Source organism: Phalacrocorax carbo, chromosome 24 (genome assembly GCF_963921805.1).
Source record: "Phalacrocorax carbo chromosome 24, bPhaCar2.1, whole genome shotgun sequence".
NCBI lineage: Eukaryota > Metazoa > Chordata > Aves > Suliformes > Phalacrocoracidae > Phalacrocorax > Phalacrocorax carbo.
Window position 1 is genome coordinate 4221138 of NC_087536.1, and position 26696 is coordinate 4247833.

General features: G+C 46.2%; 1 protein-coding gene and 1 long non-coding RNA gene across 3 annotated transcripts in view; one reads left to right on the top strand and one right to left on the bottom strand.

Moving 5' to 3' along the window:
* The window catches only part of DPYSL2 (dihydropyrimidinase like 2), a 54848-nt gene extending 28297 nt beyond the window's left edge, over positions 1-26551 (bottom strand). Inside the window, exons 1-3 of one of the 2 annotated variants that reach the window (XM_064472908.1) lie at positions 26186-26551; positions 12357-12445; positions 10825-11009 (exon numbers count right to left, since the gene is read on the bottom strand). In XM_064472908.1, coding sequence (XP_064328978.1) covers positions 10825-11009; positions 12357-12445; positions 26186-26536 — 625 coding nt within the window. In that variant the 5' untranslated portion in view covers positions 26537-26551. Of the gene's footprint in view, positions 1-10824; positions 11010-12356; positions 12446-15672; positions 16042-26185 lie in introns of those variants that run through there. The other variant, XM_064472909.1, reaches the window with a different exon arrangement.
* LOC135317150 (uncharacterized) lies at positions 16140-18517 on the top strand. The gene is made up of 2 exons (XR_010376254.1): positions 16140-16394; positions 17937-18517. It is a non-coding gene; the product is annotated as an uncharacterized LOC135317150 (long non-coding RNA).
* Positions 26552-26696: the final 145 nt, after the last annotated feature.

The window sequence follows — 26696 nt, forward strand, 5'->3', positions numbered from 1 at the left end:
TATGTCCAAACAGTAATTAATAACCCTCTTCAACAGCTGAAATGACTACATATTTAGATCAGATCAAAACCCACTCCATTTCTTTACAGCGCAGGTCCAAGCTATGCTTGTATCTCAGGAGGTCACCAGCATAGAGGAGGCGGGGAGCCAAGTTCAAAAGAGGTATTTAAGTGATTCCAAGATTTATTCTTTCATTTAGGCACACTCCACACTTGAAGCCCATGGAAAAAAGTACACAGGACTTCAAAGACTTCCATATAAATTGACCTGTAAACCTTGAGGGACCAGGATGGAGAAAACCTCTGTTTGTAGCCATGGATTTCAAGTCAAGGCAAAACACAGCTATAACAACACATCCAAGGGGCAAAAGTTTGATCAGAAACAAGAGGACAAAAGATCAAGTGCTGTAAGCCAGCTCTGTCCCTCTCAGGTCACTGGAGATATACCCTGCCCGTCAGGCTTTTTCCACTAGCCGGGAAGCTGGAACAATTCTGGATTTGCATCATTGTCGCCAAGGCCAGATTTTGGCTTCCCAGCTTCATTTCATTGCCCGTGGTTGTCTCAGGGCGGCGTGGGAGATGAACGCGACTGCGGGATGGGAGTTTTAACAATGGGAATTTATGATGGTTCTGAGAGAGATTTATGTTTTCAGGACTAGAAAGATGAACTTTTCCCCTAATAAAATAAATGCAAAGAGTTCTGATTCTATAATCTCTTCTGGGTTGTTTGGTTTTTTGGATTTTTAACAGCTTGTGAGGGAAGTAGGGAGGGGCGAGGGGGAAGATCTGCTTGGTGAACCTGTCCTTTCCCTCTGGTTATTTGCCATATGAACATCTCCCCTCGCTGGACAAGGACCAGACATTTCCTCTTCTCGTGGCTGTGATGAAGTGACATCACACTTAGGAAGAGGTTTTCATCTATCACCATCATACCACTTCTGGTAAAACAGTAAGAGTCCCCATTCTGTTCTCAGTTAAACCACTGACTTTGATGACTGTCAAACAGAACTATAAGACAAGGAAGCAAAGACTAAATCAGACCCAAATGTGCATGTGTCCATAGAGAAAACTGGTGGGATCTGATGTGGAGGTGCAGCAGAACCTATTTTCTAACAAACCTACTGTAGGACAGCGATCAAGCAGCACATTCACACTGCACACGTCAGTCTTCAGACCACACCTAGCCATCTGCTAGTTTTCTATCAACTTTGCAAGGCTACTGTTGCCTGCAAAAATAGCTGTTGAGATTGCTGTAATAATCACCTGTAGGAGGGCCTCACTAGATCATCCTAGGTTTACATCAGAATTCTGTAACACAGTCCCCAGCTGCCAAATTTCCTTCTTCCAGGTCTGAAATAGCCCTGCCCGGCCTCTGGAGCAGTCTGGTATCTTCCCAGGCCCACAAAACCTCCCCCTTGCTTAGGGGGCACAAAGCACCACGTCTGAGGTCAAAAAGGATGCACTCCTGGGCATCACCTGCTCTGGCCAACCCAAAGATGGACACTAAGCCTGTCGCTCCTCCAATCCAGGACCCCGACAGCAAACTGGTTAGGAACACTCATACATACAAGATGCTGCCTTTTGTTTTCCCCATGCACCAAGCTTTTACAAGCAACTCTCACATACTAGACCTCACCTTAATTCTTGGCTCAAACATGGAAGCCAGACTGATCAATAGCCTGCACTGCCCCTGGATCCACGCACAGGACAGCTCGGTGTGAGACACTTCCATACAGCTGCCATCTTCCCCTTTTACAGAGTGTTTGCAGAGCAAAAGGACTAACTGCTTCACAAAGGAGCAGAAGCAAACTCTAGTCTTGGTACCGTGGCCTAACTCTACTTCACGTAAGAACATCCTGCACATCGACATTTTCCTCCAGCTACCGTTTTGCTACAAAGACTTTACAGAACTTTTTCAATTCGCAGTGGATAAAGAGTCTCTGCACATCAGTCTGAAAAGCACTTTGTACCCCATCAGCAGCTGAACTCTTCTCTTTGGACGCTGATACAAATCCCGAGAAATATTACCTGAGATAAAGAAATGTCTGTTGGGAAGTATCATTAACTGACATGCATTTCTGGAATGAGATTTTTGAAGCGATATTGGGTTACGTTATCTCTTGCTGTGCTATGCTTTGGGAACTTTCCCCCTTCTCCGTTGCACAAAAGCAGTGCTGTGCAATAATACAGGAGTTCTCAAGGAACTCCTTTACCAGCTCCCGTTGCCTGTAGGCTGTGCCAGGGAATTTCATTCATATGTAAAACACCACAGAGTCCCCCAGATTCCAAAAATATACACAGTGCACATATGTAACTTTTTTCAGGAACAAAGCAATCTGGTGAAAATGTGCCCTAGAAGCGGTCAGGATGGGGAACTTCCAAAAGCACAGCCCTTTTTGATGGGCTTTGAAAATTCACCGGGAGATTTCCCAGTTAACATTTGCCGGTTAAAGTCTAACAGTTCCTCCTGTTACTTAAAATAGGCTTTCAGGATGCAGGAAACCCCCAGCACTTTTACACACACAGGGCTAACCTCATCTCTCCCTCACACAGGGATTTTCCTTTTATTCATATCCTGACAGTAGCCAGAGCTGCGCACCACGAGCTGCAGGGACTGGGTGCCTGCATCTGCACGGATCCCAGCTGGGAGGGACAGGGACTGTCTCACTGCCAGGTGGCATCCGGTGTTTCACACGTCAGGCTTTCAGGCACCCTTACATAAAAATATTTACTTTGTAATTATGAGGGTCTAGGTGAACTTAACTCAGTTGAATGAGAGCTTACAACCCCTCGGCAACAAAGCCACCTCCCATTACGGACAGCTAGCAACTAGCACGGAGCAATTAAGTGACATAGCCATTGGCACAGAGGTCGTCGTAACACTAACTGTAGTGTATCAAGAGAAGAAGAGAGTTTTCCCAGAAGCCATAACTCTTAAGTGCCCATCGCTGCATTCCTTTTAAATGCACAGGGCTTCCATGGGAGTTAGGGCTCTGCCAAGATGCAGGCACAGCCCCACCTGGGTAACAACTTTATAAGCATGACTGAAATACGCCAGACAGGAGAAGCTAATCTGTATTCCTTAAACCTTTCTCCCTCTCACCAGAAAGATTAAAATAAAAAATCCCATTTCTAAGGAACAGGTGGGATCTATGAACTGAACATAGTGGCTGAAGGAATGATGGAAATAGACTCCGCTGACCCAAGATGTCAAATTCCACTCTACAGACAGCACTCGCCCGAATCCACCCCAAGAGAGAAATACTGCATTTAGTTTTAGCCATCCCTTCTTCCAGGCGTCACTTGCTTCCTTCCCCTGACACGCAAAGCTAATTCCCAAGGTGGAAAGTTCCTGTCTGCAAGGATGGTTTCTGCTGAGTCAAGCTCATGGGAAGGTAAAAGAAGCCAAAGGATTGAACGCTGGTAGGAAGGCAAAAATCCATGCCCAGAAAAACAAGCCAAGGAAAGAGCTGGAGGCACCATTTCCTGGTGTTTCTTTTAAGACCTTGTCTCAACTTGAAGGTGATTAAGACAGGTTATCCGGCAAGATTTAACACATGTGCCCTGAAAACCTACCACAGACAGCTAATCATGTTACATTAACGGAGGTGGATAATTGTATTTTGTTTTTTTGAGATTGCTTTTCCATCTCCATCAGACAGGCTTTAGCTGGGGGACTCAACTTTTACACCTGCACCCTTCAAAGCACCCCTTGCATTTTCCATTGATGTAAGAGGCTATGTAAGACAACACGTTGATGATATCCTTAGCTCTTTACTTCCCCTGCGTGTCATCCAGAAGGCATGGGACTTGGGGGTAAAAGCACTGTGCACATGAAAGCAAGAAAAGCATTTAAAAGCAGCTCTTTAAAGAAAAGAACGTGAACTCTTCTCCATGCAGTGGCAAAGCAGCACTACTGATCCCAACCATTACATGGAATAAGAGGTAATTAAGCGCTATTACAGAAACAGACAACACCGGTTATTTCTCCTGAGTGAGTGCCAAATCCCTTGTTTTGGATGCCGGGAAAAATCTCGGTCAGTCACATCTGCAGGAAGGCGGCTGCGCTGTCAGTGGTGTTGCCATTTCAACGTTCATTTGTTCAGAACTAAATCAGAGTCTCCAGCACATGTGGGACAGCCTCCCTCCACTCCTCCCTCTGCAGTGACAGGGGTGGAGCGGGTCCGAAGCAGAACGGGGCAAAACAGAGACGGAGCAAGGGCCCTGCTCACCTGCTTGTTAAAAAATAAATCTGTGTTGCAAAGAGGCAGAAGGCTGGGAGAGGAGCGAGGGCCAGGATCCAGAGCAGCTCTGGGGAAGGCAGAAGATGGAAAATAGGGAGACATCTACTGATTGACTTACACACAAGCCACACTGGACTGGAGCGGTTTCACGGGACTCCGGCCCAAAACCAGACACTGCTGATTTCACCTTTCAGCACTAAGAAGGAAAGATGGCCCAGCTGGTAGGCAGTCATTAGCCTGAATATCTGACAGCCAGTGTTAAAGACGCTATTGCGCCACAGGCCTCCTGCATAACCTCAGGCAAAGCTACACAGCTCCTAAAGTCCTCCCAGGAGCCTATTCTCTCAGCGGCAAAGAGATGACAAACAATAGCTGCAGCCCAAAGGGGGAAAAAAAGAAATAAAATGCACACAATAACACACACCAGAGTGTTGAGGATAGAACAGCTGTTTCCTTCTGCGCTAACCAGCAAGAGACATCAAGGGTTTGGCAGATTCGTTCCGTTCACTTCCAGCGAGACCCCTTTGGAAACCCCATCAGAACAATAGAGGCGATCCCATCCAGCTGAAAGTCAGCATGGCCGGGATGGCTGGAAGCAGAGCCTCTCCCAGCAAGGGAGGCTGTCGTCCGTACAGTAGCTGCACAAACTACTGCGGGCAGAGATGCCTAATGGACTTAGAGGGGTTTAAAAGCTTGAGAAGAGTAGCTCGCAACGGGGGAGTGCCCATCTCTGTTTACGGACCAACTTTCTCATTAATGATTTTAAGCCCGCTCTGAATGAAAGCAACAAACACAACAGCAGGAAGCTGGGAGTCAGCGAAGCGAACAAGATTTAGCGTGAATCAGTGTACAGGCTGAAGAGTGTGGGGGGTATAAAAGGCACCGAGGGGAGCTGGGGAGAGGAGAGAAAGGGCCGGAGGGACTCTGCACTCCTCTGTGGTAATAACAAGAGTTCAAGGAAGCCTCTACCCATATAAATCACCAATAATCTTTTATACAAGCAAGTGGACATTTTTATTACATTTCTAGATAATTAAACATTTCTTTGGTGCAGAAGATCCACCGCCAGCTGCTGGAAAGTGAAACAAGCCATACACCCCAACACAGCCCGTCTGAAGTGCTAGCCCCCAGCTGCACAGTTCCTCTTTTATCTCTGCTACTGGGTGCAAAAAGAAACAAAATTCAGGCCGGTGTCTGCAGAACAATGCAGTGCTGTGTACACACAGCCACAGAGACTTGGTGAGACACTGCAGCTCTGTGGTCGCTGCCCTTGGACTCAAACCACTTGGTTTTATACCGCCAGCTCGGCCACAAGTTACTGCACAACAACTGCTGTGCCACATCCTTCTGCGCCTCTGTTTCCATCCTCCTCCTCTGCTCACCATTCAGACTCTTGCTGTCTTCCAGGATAGGGCTAACTCCAAGAATATAAAATAGCAGCACCCAGTATGGTAGAATATGATCTAGTCTTCACTGGTGGGTCTAAATACCACCCCATGCCCTTGCCCAGAACACTGCCTAGACCTTTTCTAAACCCTACTCTAAGCTCACGTTGCAGTTCAGACTCTGATCTCCTTTGAAGGGGGGTGGGGCTCCATTCTCTTAAGTCATGCTCCATTCAAAAACTGAGATATGAAGAATACTAGACCGGAAACATTTCCCTCTAGCAAGGTGGCGATCTTCAGGATGACCTAGGAGACCTGGTGCCAACTCACCACAAACTCAATTGCAGCTAAGCAGCTAGCACACTCCTGAAAATCCCTGCCATCCTGCACACAAGCTCTCTCTTCAACAGCCAGGTACAGCATCAGGAAGCAGACTACAGCCCATTTGAAATTCCCCTTCATTTTCTGAACCTCCCAAGATACAAAGGCTCATATCCCCAGCATACATTCTCCATGTTATTAGGATAACTGCCAGTCAAGTTCAAAAGGCAGCTGGCTTCCAAGTCACCAAGCCAGAAAGAGCTATAATTTCTCTCACTGTAATTGCTCTCTATGATTATAACAGTGGTTGACTGAGTCAACACAGGCAATGTCAGCGAGCGATTTCACTCAGGGACAGCAGATACCCAGGAAGAAGCACAGTCTTCAGGAGGGGGGGCTGAAATGTGTGTGGGAGCTGGCCTGGGTAGATGCAGTTCTCAGGAGGACATTAAACAGGCTAGAGAACAAGAGAGCCTGCAAATATACACAGCTTAGCTTCATCCTTTCTTAGGACCAGAGAAAGGTAATCCTGCCTCTGCTGAAATCAGGGGGAGTTTTACCATTGATTTTGATGGGGGTTTTACCCATCACAGTTAATATGTGACCAAGCCATTACAAGACTTGGAAAGACCACCCTGTTCTCTGCAGTGAGATCTTCTCTAATAGCTCCAGGGACTACTTTATATCCTAGGGCACCAACCTCCCTCAAGCTGGGACAACAGGGGCTCAAAAATGCTATCTATGGCTCAAAAAACTGTTGCTCCATAGGCTTCATGGATGAGAAAGAACCTGTTGTAAAGGACAACTGCAGATGGAGTCCTCTTCCAAAACTCCAGGACTGTTCTCCTTCCATGGAATACAGGGGAGCTTAGGGAAGCTACCATGAACGAGCTGGAGCCTGTCTAATACTCTCTCTCCTCCAAAGTCTTCTGCAGACGATCCTGGAATCCTCCCTTCAACTTAATGCCCAAACACTGCATTCTGACATTTTAAAAGGGCAATAATCCAAGTTTTTTCCAGAGTAATGTCATCCTAAAATGTGCGCAGTGCTGTTCACCCTCGGCTGACATACCCACACTATTACTGTTTTAAGGTAGGATCATGAAAATTGCCATTTCAGAAAAACAAACAATCATATCGCAATACATCATTTCACCTCTCAGCTCTGCACAGCAAGACCAACTATATTTTTTCATACATTAGCAAAGTCAGCTGGAGTCTTGCCTTTGGCACTGAAGAGGGTAGAGACAGAAGGATCATAGCTGGAATTCCTGTTCAGATGGCCTCTGTGGAATGAGTAGCTAGAGAAAGAAATCAGCCCTAACTCCTGAGTGAAGCAACCTGGAGGAGGGCTCAGGAAAGCAAGGGCTGGAGCGCCCTATGGGAATGTGGGTGAGGTAGGGCAGAAACAGGCTAATTCAGATCACCACGGCCAGCCACCCTCCCTCATTCCGGCTGGCCAGTGGGTGAGTTGGGAAGCACTGGATTGGAGCCATATCTGCTCCCCACTGGCATAAATCTCCATTGGTTCTGCACAGAAAATAGGGCTACTCCATTTGGTACCAGTTCAGAGCCAGATTCTCCCATCTCCAATGCTGTAGTAGGGAACTTACTTTAAAGGCGAACAGAAGTAAATGAGAACAGGGCTTGGAAACAATAGGTTACATTCTTGAACTCCTGTGTGCTTCCCTTGGATGTGTTTGCCATGAGAATTAAAAGAACAACACTGAATTTGATCTGAGCTGAAAATGAAGCTCTCTGAAACCAAACCAGACATACAGGGCGAATTCCAGCCGCTGCTGAGGTCAGTGACAAAACTCTCCATTACTTTTCCAAAGCCAGGACTTCACCCACAGCTTTTATAAAACCAACAATCAATAGAACCCTATCCAAGATTCTTGTTTTAATTTCACCGAAAAATGTACGTAAAACAAGTATTTCCCTACAATGATTGTAAAGTAAACACCCTTAAAGTGCCCTCCCGCATCAAAGTGTGAAACAAACTGAAGCACGAAGCCGACTAACCGGTTTTCTTGCCCGAAATGCGGGCTATGCATAAAAGAGAAAAACGGATGGAGTAAAGCTATTTGTAAATAATACAAAGTTTGCTCAAAGCACAAATGAAGAAACACAGGGGTTTTTTTTCTACAAAGCTCACACCCATGAGGCCAGCTTTTCCAAAAAAGCCTGAAGAACAGAGGCACACAGCTAGATGCATTTCCATGAGAGGAGGATATTCTCTTTTGAGAAGTCCCAGGCACAGTATTTAAAATATACAATGACATAAACATTAGCGTGTCATTTTCAGGCCGCAATTTGTCTGTGATATTATGAATCTAGTTCACTAAACGTTGTCCTATTTATCATGAAAGAAAAAACGCTGCAATCAACCACGACTCCCACCTGCTTTGGGAAAAACCAAAGGCCACCCACCAAGAACACGTTCACGAGGGCAGTTCTGCATGCTTCCTTATGGAAAAACATTTTTGCAAATGGTATAATTTTGCTAAGAACAGAACAGCTGAGCTGACACAGAGCAGAGTCTCCAAAGCTTTGAAGTCTAGCTGGATTATTTATTCTGCTTTCCACTGTTCAGCTCCAGTTACTGATACCCGCCCATCAGAAATGTCTCTCCATCTTCCTAAGCAGGCCAATTACTGTCCTCGCTGCTACGCTTTAGGAAGCTGGTTTTTGTTCAGAAATAATTGTGTATTTTAGTATTCTAATCCGAGATACTCAGGAAGGCAGTAAGGTCAAGTTTATCCACCGCCTCCTCCACGTGGTTTGCCCACAGTCATAACCTACATTGCGCTAGTTTTTCAGAGCTGTAAAATGAGAAGTCATAAAATGGGGGACTCTTCTCCTATTTCCCTAACTCAGAGATGTTATGAACACCATTAGTGAGATATTCAGATATTACAGTCATAAAGGCCATATACATCTACACATATAGAGAAAGGTCCAGTGTTTCTGAAGTACGAGGCTCTGCATAGGTAAAATCGGGCAACCAAAGTAAAGGGCTACTTTAGAAAACTTTGCTTAAGCAATTTCTGCTTAAAATGTTTTCAAAAGTGCCATTGGGGGAAATAATGCCGGTAAAAGCTCAGATGCAGATGACAGAGAATGTTATTTTGATCTAACTCAACAAGGAAGAACAAAATGATAATTCAAGGGTGGACCAGGTGTCCTAATGACAAGGGAACAGCCAATGAAACAAAGTCAATGAACTGAAAAGAAAATACCATTTCAGTGTTACTAATTTAAATTGGCAGCAAAAATTCAAAGAAAAACTGGATATTAGTATGCACAATGAGACCGTCCACAGCCACACTCTCATTTTATCTTTCCTGCATGTGTGAGGTGATCTTCCTACACAAACTTCATACTCTAAAGTGATAACGTTATGAAAAATAATTCCCCAGGTTATTTTAGGGTTATTTATTTGAAGCAGAAGACCAAGTTCATAGGCCAGACACAACCTGTTTGCAAGGTTCAGGCCCAGAAAAAGATTTCTTTCTGAAACACGAACAGTCCGGCTGTGTTTGGACCACCGGCTCCTGCTCCCAACCTCCATCTCTATCAATCCGAGTCTGCCCACCAGGCCAGTGATCAAAGATTGCTCATCGCCGTCCCCTAAGAGACGAGGATGTTCTAGTCCATAGGGAGCTAGGTTTGAACCAAGGAGAGCTAGGCCGATTCCTGGCTGTGCCTAAGATCTCTTTATATCCCCGGCTCAGACAATAGACGCTAGTACCTGTTCTGAACCATGAGCTTTTATTTCTCTGTACCTTAACTCCCCTCCTGTGAAATGGCAGCCCCTCAGAGTACATGAAAGAATGCAAGATGCTTAGACACTGTATCACTTTACACCTTTATCCTTGATTCCCATATGCAGCAGCAGACTCCAGGGCGCCGTGTTACAGTTTACACGTGATCAGCTCCACTGCAACAGGGTTGTTTTATTTTTTTCTCTAGCTCAAACAAGGTTAACAACAAAGACTCACTTAGAGAGTTTTAAGGTCCTGGCTCTGAGAAGCCAAGCATCTGTAGCCAACGTTGAGTGGGGACAGATAGTCCCAAAGTCATTCATGAGGCGTTTCAGAGCCAGAGTGGAACACCACAAGTGTCCAATCCTGGTGTCAGCAGAACAGCCAGTCAGTCTGTCTTTGTATTTTGAGATATTTTCATTTCCTGATTTCTCTCTTCCTCCAAAAGAGGATATGAGCACAAAAGGAACAACGCTAACAAAAATTCTGGTGCTAAAGCTGCGTACATGTGGGCATGTGCAAATCCTTAAATAAGTGGCCCAGTTTTCATAGAACACTGGCATCAAGCTTCTGGGTGTGAACCATATGATGGACAGCTTTCCATCCCCAGACAACCCTGCATGAAGCACCTCTCCTTCCTCTCTCTGTATGTGCAGCAACCGCTGCTCCAGAAAGGCTGAACTCTAAGATGAAAGAGTACAAGCCTCTTGGAGTCACAGACATCATGAAGAAAGGGACCCGAGGCACAGGGATGTGGAGAATCTGGTGCTCATACTGGAGCCAGAGGTCAAAGTGACACTGGTTTCATTAGAAGCAGACCCAAGAATCTGGCAAAGTCACACAGGTAACAGGGTAAACCCTACCAACAGAGAAGACAAGAGTGAAATGACTGACAGCTGCAAGATGTGGAAATCCTGGGGTCTTCATTTTCCAGCCCTTTCCCACCCCTGCACAAGCTTTTCTCAGCAACCTGGGCAGACATCAGAAATCCTCCACTGCTGATACCTGGTCCAAAATATCATGTGACTTAAACAGCCCACAGCCTCTGTACTTGTCTGAGAAAGAAAAAAGTAAAGCTTTCTTGGTAGAGAACAAACAGCCAGCTTACTGATCATGGTGGTGCCCCCAGCCAGCGCAGCCTTGGTCCCTTGGAAGAAGTCATCAGCGGATGTCATCCCCTGTTCCGGCATCTGGAAGCGGGTGTGAACGTCAATCCCTCCAGGAATCACCATCCTGCCATGGGCTTCAATAGTTTTCACTCCCCCTGGCACAATCAGATTCTCTCCTATTTGCCTGGGTAAACACATTTCAAACAGCAAGTCAGACACAAACATCAGTCAAGGCAAACAGCCTGTAAACATAAAACCCTTGCGCTACTTAACCTTGCTAGTGTTTTCTTCTTCCATAGAAAGCAACGTACAGGATCAGCATACACAGCTGATAATATTTTATGCTTCCCCTTGAAGCAGTTGCATAATTGAGAGCAAAGCGTGCAATTACTTCAGGACCTCGGGGCAGTATTAGATTTATCAGGAAGGAAAAGAAGGAGCCACACTGCAGACAGCTGGAGAGGTGCCGTGCAGATAATCAGACGACTGCTGCACCAAATGCAGCAAGAGCCTTGCGAGCAGCTTTACTGGGACTGGACAGGGGTTGCCAAGGGGCGGTTCAACACTTGATTGTAGCTATCTCACAGCGATGTGGATGTTAGCATTGTTTTGGGAGCGTTGGAAGAATTTTTGCCTCTATACTCTCTACTTCCCCTTCAAGCGTAACTATTATGTAGTCCCCGCACAAATATAAACCCAGGCAGATACCAGTTTCCAAATTCCTGATGAGACCTCCAAAGCCCTCTCCAGTCTAGTTCTTCATGACATATTTTTAGAAATGCAATAGTGGATGAAACATTGCAGTTAATTAGCTGTCTTTGGCTGGCTCCTTTTACTTTTAACCTTGATTAGCAAAGCATATGTCCTGACCGTTTAGCCAGAACAGGAAAATTCCTTGTTTGTAACCTCTGGCTCGTCCACTTTTTCCTAGGAGTAATTTTCCAAAGAAATCTGTAATATATTTAATGTGCCAGAAACTCATGTTTCAGCACTGAAAACACAGAAGCATGCTGGAAAGAGGTCTGAACCTTAATCCTTAAACTACAGGACATTATTAACTTTAGGGGGGTTTAGATTGATCCTTGTATCATAGAATCGCAGAAGACAGCACTGCACAAGAACTCAAGAGGTCACCTAAGTCCAGCCTCCTACCCTAAAACAGAATTAACAGTATTAGGATGCTAAACTCTGGATTCAAAGTATCTTGAATCATAACTCAGTAAAATGTTACAACACAGATAACTTCAAACAGATGTGTCATCTCAGCATGGGGCCATTCGCGTGGCTAAAATTAAGCGCATGCAAGTACCTCCTTTGACCCATGCTTTAATAACAGTGGGGTTTTGGCCCATTTGTTGATTTAATTCAACACCTTGTTTTTAAAGTTCCTCCGTCAAACACCAGGATATATGTGAAATACTCATTTTTCATTGCAATTTAATAGAGCTCGCTGAGACCAAGCTACTCCTTGCTAATCTGCAGTACGTTTCTGTACGTTCCCAATCACAACACGGTATGAGGCTTCACTTACTTTATCAACCCATCTTCCATGTAAATGTCTGCATAAAAAGACTGGTCGTCATTAACTATTTTACCACCTTTGATCAAAAGACGATCGCTCTGCAACAAAGAAGCATACAACAATACATAATTATTCTGTGAGAAAGCTGACAGTCTGCGGTGTCACTTCAGAGATAAAAGTAGAGACGGAAACAACCTCTGCATTATTCACAAGCACGTGTCAAAACACAAGTCAATCGCTGCACTTTCAACTGGAAAGATAAAATATTTCACTTCATCTGCAAGTCCTTTCATCGCACCAAGGATCCAAAAAAAAAAAATCAGAACGGAAAAGGAGTTGAGTTCCAACGGGCTTGTCTACTTGGCAGCGTCACTCCTACCTGCAGTCTGCCCCCATCACCTACAGCAAAAGCATTAAATAATACTTTGAGGGATGCGTAATAGCCACAGCTCTATTTTTTCTGCCTTGGTCGTATGCAAAGTTTCCTATATGCACCCACACACTGGAGTCACTACTTGGCTAGCTGTGAGTCAACTGCTGTCAGGGAAATGGACCAAAAGTCTGTTGCCAGGGGTTACACGACACAAACAAACTCATTTTGTCCAACTTCGTGATGTTTCGATGCAGTGGGTACTTCTACTGCCCTTCCAGAACACTACTGCATAATCAGATGGAGATAAGCGCATATCAGCAAATTAAGTTTAAGTGAAGGATTTAAGAGACTGTTATTAAAATTCCCTCCAATTAGGAGACAGTTTGGCCGGAACAGAAAGATGATTATAACAAGGCAGCTATCGAGCCGTGTGCTTTTATCACAGCCCAGGTTACACCTCGCTATTGCGAGACTTCAGGTCAAAATCAAATCTGTCATAAACAAGAGTGAAACGCACTCTACAGAGCTCTGGATGGGGAGGAAAGTTAAAAGCGACTGCTACGTCCCTCTGGTTCCTTCAGTCCCTGCGTTACAGACGCGTGTATCTCAAGCAAAGCACATATGCGTTCGGTTTAAACTACACCTTGGCCCTTGTATCTGCACTTGTGCTTCCTCCGGTTCTCCTTCCTCCTCCCAAAAACGTCTTTGTAGGAGAACAAAGCTATATCAGAGCAGCGCAGCCTGGCTGCTGAAGCCAAATGTTGAATTCAAGAAGGGGTAGAAAGCAGGACTTTAGCTTGGCGGTGCCTTGACCTTACCGCAAACACACACAGGGCAGCGACAGCGATGCTCAGGGCCCCTGCTTCGAGCTGGGGCTCCGCGGGTCCACCAGAAGAATCGGGCATCTTCCCAAAGAGCTTATAACAAAACTGAAGAGCTGGAGCACCCGATTCTGAACTGCCACAAGCTGACACGGCTCTTTTAACGCCAGAAGGGCTACATGAATTGCATCAGCTACTGATTTATACTGTTACATCCATCTTTTATGTAACTCCTAAATATCTATGAAATCTTAAGTGTCTCTCCTTCCCCCTCCTTTTATTCCTTCTCTTCCCTCCTACTGCTGCAATGGAGAGTTTCCCGGAATAACGCCACCGATTTAAAAAACAAAGAAAGAAAACCCCAAGATTTAAATTTAGGATCTGCTGTGAATGCCAATAAGCCTGAATGAATTAACTTGGGGCGTGAAAAACCCACTTGTCTTTCAACGCCAGCCTCTACAGCAAACTGTCCTACATGTTTACCATTTCCAGAAACACTGCAGTATTTATGCCCACCTCTAGTGCAGACTTCTTGTGCTATTAAAAAGGCCGGCTACTATTGAAATCAGTTAGCTTGGCCATCGATGTCACTGACAGCACAAGCCCTAATGCACTGGGCATCAATTAGGATAGAAAAAAAAAGGAAAAGAAAAAAAAAAATATATAGTGACCAACAAAAATGCAGCCTGGACCATTTTAATGATGCTCTGAATGCTTCTGCTAGTAAACAGCTCTCCTGCTGCGGCTGAACGGTAGGCTCTGAAACCAGTGCGGATCCTTCTGCTCATTTCAACCACCTTGGAGACAAAAGCGCCCGCAGTTTGCAACCCTGCGAGGGCCTGCCACTAAATCTGTATGTACAGAGGCAGACAAAACAGGACTGCTAAACATTGATTATCCTCCTTCTTCAAGCATTAGTCTCGGTAGATCAATTCTGGCTTCATACAACAGCAAATAAGACCAGAATCTGATTTTTTTTTCTATCCCTTATCTTTACAAGAGAATTGCGCCAGGTGCACGCAACATAAATCAGAGTGTTCGGTCACAAGAAAAATGCGTCATGCTGCTTTTGGCCCGTGACAGCAATTCAGCAGTACTCTTCATCGTTATTTAAAAGTAGGCATATTTTTAAACTCTCTACCATTGGACTCGTGGAGGGATACTGTTCCCCACCACCACCAAGAAAGAGGATGCTCCATTTATCACATACCAATTTTGTGCATCCCCTGCATTTCCTAAACATCATTTAAAACATAACCGTCCAGCCCGGCGGCTCCGGCACGAACGTCACACTTCAAAGCTCTATTTCAGAGCTCACTTTTCTGCCTCCGAGGCTGAGGAAGGAGGACTAGGATGGGTGTGTCCGTGGGGCTGGGAGAAGGAGCCGCTGCCAAGAATGAAAAACTCTTGTGTCAAAAAGAATAAATGGCTGTAACAGCCCGTTAGATGCGAATATCTTTGCCTTACGTAATGAAAAGTTAGTATCCTTGGATCTGCAGTACCTGCCCTAAATCTGCTCGCACAGTAAGGAAACCAAGGGAGGGGTTTATATAACGGCTCCTTCCCTTTTCCCCCAGGATCGCATCGAGAAGCGGGCTGAAACGTGCGCCTTGCGAGAAGATTCTGGGGAAGCAGAGGAAATCCTGCTCCATCCCCAGCGCAGCCGGCGGGGCAGGGGGCTCCGGCCGACCACCCCCCGCCGCCCCCGCCCCGGAGCCGCCCTTGGCCGGGCTGGAGATTGGGGGGCGGGAGGGGGGGAGGGTTACTCTCCATCCCCCCCCGCCGGGGGTACCGTTGTCCCCGATGCTCTCCCGGGGCCGGTGACACCGGCGCTACCGGGGCTCCGCTCCGGGGGGCGATGCCGGTGCAATCCCTCCCCCCCACCCCCCGAGGCCGGCCCCGCATCCCCCCGCCGCCGGCTCCGCACCCCCCGGCCCCCGCCGCGGAGCCGCTCCCGAGCCCCCCCGGCCCCCCCGGCTCCCAGCCGCGCTGCAGCACAGGAAGCGCTGCATTAGAGCCTGATCTTATTATCCTGCCACAAACCCCTGCCATCGCTCCCGAGCACACAAAGGGCTTAATCCCCGCGCACCCCTCCCCCTTCCCCGCTTTCATCCCCCCGCGCCCAACTCACCGTGATCCGTGGAATATTTTTCTTCCCCTGATAAGACATCTTGGGAAATCACTCCCAAATTTATTAATTTTTTTTTTTTTTTTTGGAGAAGCGGGGCGGCTGCTGTATCGCTATTGTCTCCCGTGCAGCAACTGCTCCCCGATCTCCCTTCCACCAGGAAAAAAAAATAATAATAGAATAAAACTAAATCCCCCCAAGCCCAAATCAATGCGATCACAAGGAAGGGGAGCGGGGGGGGTCCGCCGGGGAGGGCGCGGCGCGGCGGGGAGGCGAGCCCTGCTTCTCCGCAATGGCTGGAAAGGGAGAAGCAGCCACCCCTGTGCGTCTCCCTTTCTTCCCTCTGCCCGGAGCCCAGCCCAGCCCAGCCCAGCCTAGCCTAGCCTAGCCTAGCCCAACCCAGCCCGGCCCCGGCCGCGCAGGGAGGGGGCGATCGCCGCCAGCAACAACAGCAGAGCGGGGACGCAGCTGCGCATGCGCCCTCGGCCGCTCCCCTCTCCCCCCCCCCCGGCGGGAGGGGGGCCGCGCAGGGAGGAACGCCATTGGCTGAGCGCCTGGCGGGGATGCAAATGAGAGGGCGCCGCCGTGCAATGGGGGAGAGGGGGAGGCGGTGATATGCAAAGTGCCGCGACGGAGACGTCAGTGCGGGCGCGGAACCGCGCGCGCCCGGCGGCGGCGGGCCCTGCAGCGCGGGAACCCTCCGGCGTCCCGCTGCAACACCCGGTGTGTTCCCCCCACCCCGCACCCCCGTGTCACCTCCCTGCAACCTGCAACCCCCAGGTACCGCTCTGCAACCCCCCGATCCGCCCCTGCAACCCCCCGATTCCCCCCGCTGCACCCGTCGGGCTCTCCCCGGTGCCCCCCCGCCCCGGTTCCCCTGCAACACCCCCGGTTCCCCCACCCCACCCCTGCAGCCCCCCGGGGCTGCGAGGCTCAGCGGGAGGAAAAAAGGTTGGCCGCGGAGCCGGTGCGCTGGAAAACGCGCAGCCCTCCATCTTCTTTGTCCCACCCCGCCCTTCCTGGCGCTACCGGAGCAAAAAAGCTGGTGGGAAACGTTAGCAAATTGCGGGAAAAAAATAAGGGTGAAACCACTCCCGGTTCTTTGATTTCCCTGCATGTCAGCCATGCTTTCTAAATGCTGCCTTCTACACCTCCTCGTCCAGAAAATACAGCCCAGATTCCAGTCCCCCCTCCTGTGGTCACTAACCTGAAGCTTTAGTGCCAGGGAAATCTGGGATCAGAGCTACACACACAGGCAGGGTGGTCCTCTCCAGTCACTCTGGCCATGTCTTACTAATCCAGTGTTGCAAACTCCACGTTCAATGTTTCAGTCATACACCTGGAGTCTTAAATTTCTCAGTCCCTGAACTCCATAAGCTGTTACTTCCAAGGAAAGAAATGCATTAAATGGCATAAATATTTCCTCGTTACTCATAGTGCACTTGCCCCACTGCAATGAAAAGAGATGGGATTTGTAGCCAGAGCGTGGGATAACCATTCAAAACACATCCGTTTACACCAGTTCCCCTTATATCAGTTGCCCTGGGAAAAGGTATGAGACACCTTTTGGAGAGCTCATAAATAGTACAAATCCACTTCTGCTTGAAGGTTATGGCAGACAATTAATGACCGACACAGACTTACCTTTTTCCCTCAGTCATGGGTGAATTTCGCATCACACAAAGCAAACTGCAAGCTTCTCCTGTCACAAAATGTAATGATCTTCACATACCCAAAGAGTTCCGTGAAACACACTGTGCACAGCCCGTAAGAAATAAAAACCCGCAGTATATTACTCCAGTAAATCATTATAAAGGCAACATCTGTTCAGAGAGATGACTCTCAGGGCCTTCTATGTATGGTAGTTCACAGGAAGCTATAAGGAAAAGAGTAAAAGAGCTTTTCCTGGGTATAGGGAGGGCGTCAGGCAGCATTTAAGTAGCTGATGTGCCAAATCAGTTGATATCCAATTATTAGCAAATGAAAAAGTGGCTCGTGACAGTAGCAAGATGATTAATTTGTTATCCTGTGGGGTTTTATTTTGATTTAATGATTAGAATAGACAATACTAAATGAGTTATCCTGCCCCTCTCTGCTCTGTGCTGGAAGAAGTTTTGAAACCTCAGAATATTTTTGCTCAGAACATGGACGAAAGCATCTACATCAGATTTCTAAATTTAGACAGTGCAACTGTTCCTTTTCTCTCTTTAATGCTGGCTTTCCTCCTCAATTTTATATCTGAATAGCTTCTTGCCTTTCCTTGCCAGGTAAGAGTGTCTTCAGCTATCAAAGAGGAAGGAAAAGCAGCCTAAAGGGTTGAGAAAGAGCATCAAGGTCCCTGGGCAGCTGACTGGAGATGTGCGAAGTCCAGCTACCATTTCAAGATCCTGCCCCGGCAGCAGGAACATGATTACAGAGGAACGACCACAAACGTGGGCGCAGGAAAGCGTACATCTCCAGCACTGGCTCGCCTCCCTGGCCTTGGGCAGGTCATTTCTCCACGTTACGCTAAAAGTTGTGGACCAGCAGCACCGGTACAAGAAGCAGAAGCACCTTTAAGGGGATGATGTCATCAGCACGCTAATATTTCTGCAGCTATTCTCATCTGCTCAAAGATAGCTATTTAAAATACTTTTTTTAAAAGGCAATCCTTACTGCACATGGGACTAATACAGAACAGCAGTTCTTGAACTTCGAATACATTCCATAACTTGAACTGAATCGTGACTAGGTTCAGAAAGTAATAACGACTCTTCCGATGACACTTAGCTTTTCCTTCCCATCACCATGCTGCAAGAACCTAAGTAGTACAGAATAAAATAAACGAAGAGATTAAAGGGCTGAAAAACATGGTCGTTCAATATTCAATATCTACACGGCACCAAATTTTTTAAAATGCCATGTGATTTAGCATGTACCCAAAGGACCGGAACGGAGCTCCCAGGGGTATCTTCTAGCTCTATTACACCAACTGCCAACATGGCCACATTTTCTTTCCTTTATATTATCTGTTGTATAAACACATGTGAGAGGAGGTGATCCAAGGGAAGGAGAAGAGCTATTGGACAATGCTGGGATGAGAACAAATTGGGAACCGAGAAAATACCGAGATGAACACCTGCATTACTTCTTTTTCCTCCCACAAAAGCTGGTTCATTCCCCTGGTAAAGCTATAGTTTATGTACAAATTCCCCCTATAAGTTAAATGAAGAACGATAACTACTTATGAAATGCTGGGGCAGGAGTCAGGTCCTAGGTTAAAAGCAGGGAGCTGAACTCGCTGCTGAAATCCCTGCAGGTTTGTATCCGGCCCAGCTGTCACACAGGGGTGTCGTTACCTGCCCCCGTAGGTAGTGAAGGGATTTCTAGATAACATTGATGCACTTTGTCTTCCATAGGTCTGTTAATGCACACGGCAGGCCGGGCAGGCTAAGATTAGAAGGTGCTACAGAGAACGAGCACTGCCAAATCTTACTTGCCAAACGTTAACAAAGGAAAGTGCTGAAGGATGGCTGGCCCAGCCCAGCCTTCTTGACTGCAGCCGCTACAACAGGACCAGCAAGGTTCTTGCAGCCAAGTCACATCAGCAGTACAGGAAGAGCAAAAGAACATAAGTATCTTCAATTATGCTACATCAGCACTTCTGAGGGCCCTGACAACGTTCTCCAAATGGCAGAACAGGGGATGAAATGCACAAACCCAAGCATTACACCCACATTTGCACTGCCAGCCTCTACCCCGACCACACACAGAGCTGTGCTTTGCACTGGCTGAGTGTCTCTGGCCCATCCTTAGGCTTAGGGTAGTTGGGGGTATATTGGCCAGTGGATACACAAGATTGCTGGCAGCCATGCCTGCACAGATATCAGCTGTGTAGGACATCTTGTGCAGGCTCTTCGCAGCAGAAACACATTTCATGTTAAAGGAACATCTATGTCTACATTTCCTGGAAAGGTCTACAGGAAAAATGGCACAAGAATATAAGAATCTCTGAACAGTGATAATCTATGCTAAAATAAATCATCACAGGCATCAGTGGAAATTGATTTACATCAGCTCTGAATCTTAACTTTACAGATTCTGTGAAATACCATAATGCACTTAGCAGGGAATTTTATTCCCACTGTGGAGTTACTGGATGGTTGGGGAAAAAAAACATTGAAAGAGCCTCTTTCTCTGTGGAATTTTAGTGTAATTGCAACAAACCCCACAGAATTTCTGCAACACCCAATTGCTTTTACTCCTACTAAATTCTTAAAGGTTTATCCACAAGGACATCTTGTTGTGAAATTATAAAACCTGCAAATGGAAATATACATTTAAAAATGTAATGAAAAGAGGGATAAGAGATGGATTTAAAGCACTCCTGGAAGTACCTGAAATTCTAGCACACAGAGTCTACAAGCTCTAGATTTCCCTTTAGGCTGGTTAAATGCTAATAATCCCCGCTCCCAGTTAGGGACTCACACCCTGCCAAAGCCAGCGAGGCTCTTGTTACTGGAATTAGGGGCAGCAGGACTGGGCCAAAAGAGCTTTCACGAGTTCACCGATCAGGCCCTAATTTTCTGTCACGATTCTGCCCGTGCCAATTGCTGCATCAGCTCTGAGCCTCAGTGACTTGAAAGGAGTTTCCCATGGATCCAGCAACCCCCTGCGTCTTACAAAGTGTTGGGAGGATTAAATACAGGCTGATACGTGGCAGAAGGAGTACTTGTGTCCTTCCCAAAAGATGAAAGAACTATCCATTATTGATCACTATAAATTAAATTACAGAAGGGAATTATACTTGCCAGTGGGCATCTTTGATTAGTTTTATTATCATACAGGAGAAAATTAAAAATAAGTGTCATGATATGGAAATGACCATAAAGGTGCTACTATGAGGAGGTAAAATCATACGACTTCTCAGAGAAATAGCCTGATTTTTTAACGTAGACTGAGATTGTGAGGGGGGAGATTCACTTTCTAGCTGCACAAACAGGTCGATAAAAATGTACACTTGATCTGCAAATTAAAATTAACCTTCCAATTGATTTTGTTTCCTTTAAAATCCCAGGAAACCTTGAGAAAGTTCAGAAATAACCTCCTAAGATGACTGTTACTGTTACAGTGTGTTTCTTAGAGGAAATGTCCTGAGCATTTCGGCTGCATTACAATCTTAATTGTCCTTAAAGAAGCCCGAGCTGCTGCTCCACAGTCCATTTACTATCACGTCATGTTATCGGGAAAGAGACAGCCTTCTTCAGGGTTCTAGGCAGGGGTTGCTCGGTCATGGGTAGTATAGTACATAACAAAAATGTGCTCTCCTCGCTACAGAGCTTACAGCCTACACTCATGCTGTGACCTTTGCTATAGTTAAATATAGCATTTCTAGAACAACAGCATTTGGGCATCCTTGTCCTTGCTCCTCCCTTTCATCCAGTGGAGACAGTTTAGCAACTCCAGGCCCATGGGAACCATGGGTATGGTCTAAGAAATGGCTATTTTCACAGTGATTTGCACTGTTTCTTAGCATTATAATACCTTCCCCTTCCCCAGAAACCTACAGGGCAAAGCATCAGGCTCTCAGCAATTGCTGTCATTGCTCATGTCAGCCAGCTTTGCCTACCTCTGATGTACAGGACAATCATTACTCCAGACAATGAGAAAATGAAATTCAGACCTCTATTCTCCCACCCTGAGGTTCATTCCAGATCTCTGGGAGGTGACCAAAGGACAGAGCATTACTGTAAGATTCACACAGAACTACAAAGACGTTTGATTTGGTGTAGATTTCCTACAGCTCTGCTCCCACATGCTGTCACTCTTTAGGGTAAAAGAGTTCACGCAGAACACACACAACTACTTCAAGAGAGCTTTGCTGCCGATGTCATCTCCCAACTTTGTAACACCACCACAGAAACAGGCTCAGATTGAACAAGCCACAAGACAGACGAGTGATACAGGGACTTAGACATGGTCCTGCAGGTTAAAAATTTCAGGGAGACCTAAACAAGTGCTCAGCACCTACTAAACACAGATGGCTCATGTCAAGTGATGGCCATAGCACTGGCATAAGGGTGGCACGCAAAGCTGCCTGTCTCATTGTGCCAGGTACTGTATCTATTCCCCAAGATAAAGCCTGCATCTCAAGGTGCCGCTGAAAGATCAGACCTGTGAATTAGCTCAGCTCCAAACTGGGTGGGGAGATCTGGCCCCAGGCGGTTAGGGTTTCCCTCCAGTCTTTAGCCCAAATAATAAGTTGGCCTTGTACCCAAGCCCCTTGGTCGTTACTGCGTAAGAGAGCGCGGTATCGGTAAATTCCCGACATCCGACTAACAGACCACTCCACAAGACGCCCACTCACATTGCAGCTATGCAGCTTGATGGCTTTGAGAGGGATCTAAGAAGAAGAATTTGGCATTTGTGCTTATCATTGTTAGTTTCTCTATGTTTTTTTTTTCCAGTAGTCAGACAAACTATCATGATCCAGTGGAAGAACATGCAAGTCATCCTCCTGTATGATTATTTTGCAAAAGCAATGATTGTCAAAACAAGGCTAGAAAAATTACAGACATCGTAACAAACTAAACTCAGAACTGTGTTTCCAACTGTCTGGAACAGCTTCTTTGTTTTACACAACAGTTCCATTAATGTTCCAGGGTCTGTGGTTATCTGAGTGCTCAACGATGTACTCCTATTCCTTATTTCTCTCCAGGAATTAACAATAATGATCTTGAGAGCTTTAAGGTTTTAGCAAAAAGGCAAGTCATCCCAAAAGCTTCCTGAAACTGTGTTTTGCAAGTGATTCCTCTCCTGTCAATTCTAAAATAAAAATATTTTCCTAGTCTCTTTTTATTCATTATTGTCATTTATCTTATCACAACAGGACAGAGCTTTGTTGGTTTAGACCAGTCGTTTGGGAAGTGCAGAGCACTGGGTGTAAAGGTCCATGAACTGTTTCTAAGGGATGAAAAAAAGGTATCTAGAAGGTGACTGTTTCATGCACAGGGGAACCACCTGAATCACTGAAGTAACGGCAAGATGGCAATGGGAACTTTAGCTAGCAAGTTGAGAGATCTGGGATCCCAGGGCTTGTACTTGTGATGAAGTGTCTCAGCACCTACTCAGGCTCTCTATGCAACCTCGATTAAAGCAAGCCCCCAGCTTGCCGATCCCTCTTGCAATCAAACCTTGCTTTTCCCTATAGATGTTCCCTAAAAGACCATCTCTGTCCTGAAGAATCTCAAGAGAAGAGCAAGACAGAAGGGATACCAATTATACACATGGGAAATCTGGGAAATACACACAGAGAAATGACCCGGGTCAAGCACACAATGACCAAGTTTTTTCAAAACCCAGATGAATACGTGTGTCTCAAGACTGTTTGTCTAAGGAATAGAGGACTACTGCCCTGGGAAGCCATTTTATCTGTCCCCCTGCTCTGAGACAAGGAAGCTTGCAGCTTCTGCACTGTCTGCTACAAACCAGTGCTATGAGTAAGTTCTACAGGTCTCTTCCCTGATGCTCTCTGAATACCAGATCCCACTGCAGGAAATGGACTTGCACAGCAATTCATGAAAGCCAGGCAAAATGCTTATTGTCTCATTCAAGGAATCCTGGGTTTGAACATGACATTCTTCTCAGACTACAGTGATGGCCCAGCTGAGGTCAGGGCCTCAAAGCACTAAGCAATGCTCAGACGTTGAACAAGTAGCTCCAGGACCAGGCATTAACAGTCTAAACAGGGAAGATGACAAAGTTTAAGATGGGAAATAGAAGCACAGTTAATTCTCCAAGGCCTGACAGCTGGGAAGTAGCAGAGCTTGCCTCAGATCTGCTGAGTTACAGACCTGTTGAATAGGTCACACTGCCTCCAGAGGCCTAACTGTAAAGAGCTGCTTAAACTAAGATAGAGAGCCTTTCTGGTGCCTCTAGAGATGATCTTAACCCTGAATTATGAGACAGCATGGCCCAGAGGCAATAAAGGGAGGCCATGATAGATGCCTATAGAATACCCTAGACAGGACAGACACAAAGAGATTTGATTACCCTTATCTTTGCCTGCAGAACAATATATTGCAATTTAATGTGGAATAATTACCTTCCTTTTTTTATCCTCTGGACACTAAAGACCTCAAAAAAATGAAAAATAGCTTGTCTGTCTTGCTTTGTTAATTATTTCAGTGGGGATTAATACAAGATCTTTCTGTACAGTGACAGAAAGGATGACTGTGTTTTAAATCCACTTTGGATCCAGTCACTGGCTAAAATACTTCCAGCCACCTCCATGGCGTCCAGTTGATCAGAATCCTTTCTGATAACGATGTGGTCCTTTGGGTCCAGATGTTTGAAAATTGTGGGCCAATTTCAGTTGCAAACCTTCAGAAGCCTTTTAGCTCCTATCTCAAATGATTTTAACGCAGTTTCCTTCAATGCCACTTCCTGCAATGTTATTTTTCTCTTCCTTTTTTTAAATACGTTGAGCTTTGATTCTCATCATAAATATATTCTATTAACTACACTGAAGTAAAGCCAGTTTTACCTGCTGAGGATCTAACCATTGATTCAAGCTATAGATGTAGTCAGCTGGAAAACCATGAAAGCTCAACCGCTCCTGCAATAAAGTGCCAATCCATAGCAAGACATTTATAATATAAGACCGCACTTACCCAAACGCTCACAACCCCTCAAACACAATCCATTGGCACCTGCGTTACATAAAGCTAATGAGAAACAACTCGAACACCTTGCACTATCCCACTGTTTCATACCCTCAGTTAACATTAATACAACACACTTTAAAAACACAACCAAAAAACACACTTTAAAAAAAAATGTGATTAATATTTTGTGTGGACTTCTGATTTTTCACCATATTGTACTTACAGTTTTTTATTATACTGGTACCCTTCAATCCCAAAATAATTTATCTTTTCAGAATTAATACATCACCTGTTTATACTCATATCCTGCAGGACATCATCGCATCAAATTGACCGAAATTAGTTCTGAAAAGGTCCTGAATTGCAAAAACTTTGACTCACAAAGCTGAAAAGGTGCATACCTTTTACTACTGAGATACACTTTGGTTAGTCCAACAAGACTCATCAGCCATGGGAAGTTACTCAATTAGTAGGCACTTCAGCATGGTCAAATCAAACCGTGGGCATTTGTAGTGGCAAACTTTTCTGGGGGTTTGGCAAACGAGGTTTGAAGCAGCGTGGAGCACATCCCACTCCTAATTAAAGCTTGGTGCCTAGCACTTCTGAAAATCTGGGCCTACCTTTGTGATCTCATTGTAAACAGCAGTTGTTTGCACATGTAAATATGGCTGGATGGAGCCCCTAGGTTACGGTAGTAGGAAAAAGCAGAGCAGGGTCTGATTTGGGGAGGGTGAGTCCCCAGTGATACTCCTAGTAATATTTCCCATTTCTCCAAGCAGGAGAAAGTGGTGAACAAGCTCATATTTTAAACTCCAGGCAGACTTCTGCCCTGGAGATCCAATTCATACCACTAGTAAAAATCAGGAGGCACATCCCAGAAACAGATTCCAGAAGAAAGGACTGCTCTGTAAACCCACCGAGGGACTACTCACAGAAACGCTTTCCCAGTATGCTAGAAGTTTATCAGTTTGCTGGTCGGTGCTTCTTTCATTTCCACTCTTCCAGCCTACACATAGGAGCCAGCATTGTCAGAGGAATGCACAGAGTATTTCATGGCTCAGGTCTGCATAAAGCTTGCTTAAATCTATTTATCGAGGAAAACAAATGTGCACAGTCAGCTAGACCTATGGGTTGAATGGGTTTTGCCTCAGGAAGAGGATAGGCTTTATCACACCATGACACATACAGAGAGTGAGAAAATAGCTTCAGGAGTCTTAAAAGACTGGGAGGAGTTCAGTGGGTTTCTAAGAGAATGCCACATTCCTGTGAAAGTCCCAGATCTTCCTGAGGGAAAAATTCCCACTGTAGCCGAAGGCCTTGATCAAAATTTGTATTGAAATACAGCTCCCAGGGGTCACTCTGGTCTGTCCTCGCCTGGGAGAAGGAGGTAGGAGTTTCCCCTGGAAGAATCCCTGCAGGGATTTGATCCCTGTAGGTGGAGGCTCATCGATGCTCTTTTGCTAACAATCGCATTTCTGCTCCCGTGAGCTGCATTCACTAGCTGGGTGGGGCATTTTGCTACCGTTGTGCTGGGGGGAATCGCCTAAGAAACAAAAAAGTCAGTCTCTATCACCAAATAGGAAGGTAGGGCAGGGAAAGAGAGGGTGTTTGTGGGTGCGGGGGGCTCCTTTCTTCTTCTGCCCTCCTCCCTGTGCACATACACACACACCTGCAGAGAGCACAGGGATAACATTAGAGGTCTGGCAAGAAGGATCTAGGAGAGATGCTGCTTCTTAGAGGAAGACATTGACTGCCACACACATGCAAGTGACATAAAAGCAAGAAACTGCAGGATGGAAAGGATCCATCCCTTCTGCAGCCTATCACGTGTTCAAGTTGCATCTCACACACACAAATATATATGTACCCACCTTGTCATTCAGGTTCTGCAGCGCCTCCTTCCCAGTGGCAGTCCTGATCTCCACCTTTCTCCCGAAATCAACAGATGGTTCCCCTCCCTTCCCGCTCTGCCTGGAATAGACGGACTGAGCATCCGGACCCAGGTGGGCAACATCCTTCTGCTTTGCCACGACTTTGTTAGATCCGCGGCCCACCGAGAGGGAGTCGAAGTCGATGGTCTTGTTCTCCAGGGAGCCTTCCACCGGGCAGAACATGCCACAGAATTTCTGCCGGGGCTTGGGACTGCCCGAGCCCAGATTTTTGAAGAAGGCTGGCACTTCTTCTTCCTCACCCTGCCGGCCAGACTGCTTCCTCTCAGCCATGGCTTGTGTGGTTTCCCTGCTAAGGGAAAATAATAACAGCGGTAACCAGGAGGATCCTTCACACACACACACACGCACACACACACGAAAAAAAAAGAGGGGGGGGGGGGGGGAAGAGAGAGATTGCTCTGGGTCCTAAAGATACGGCAACATCAATTGC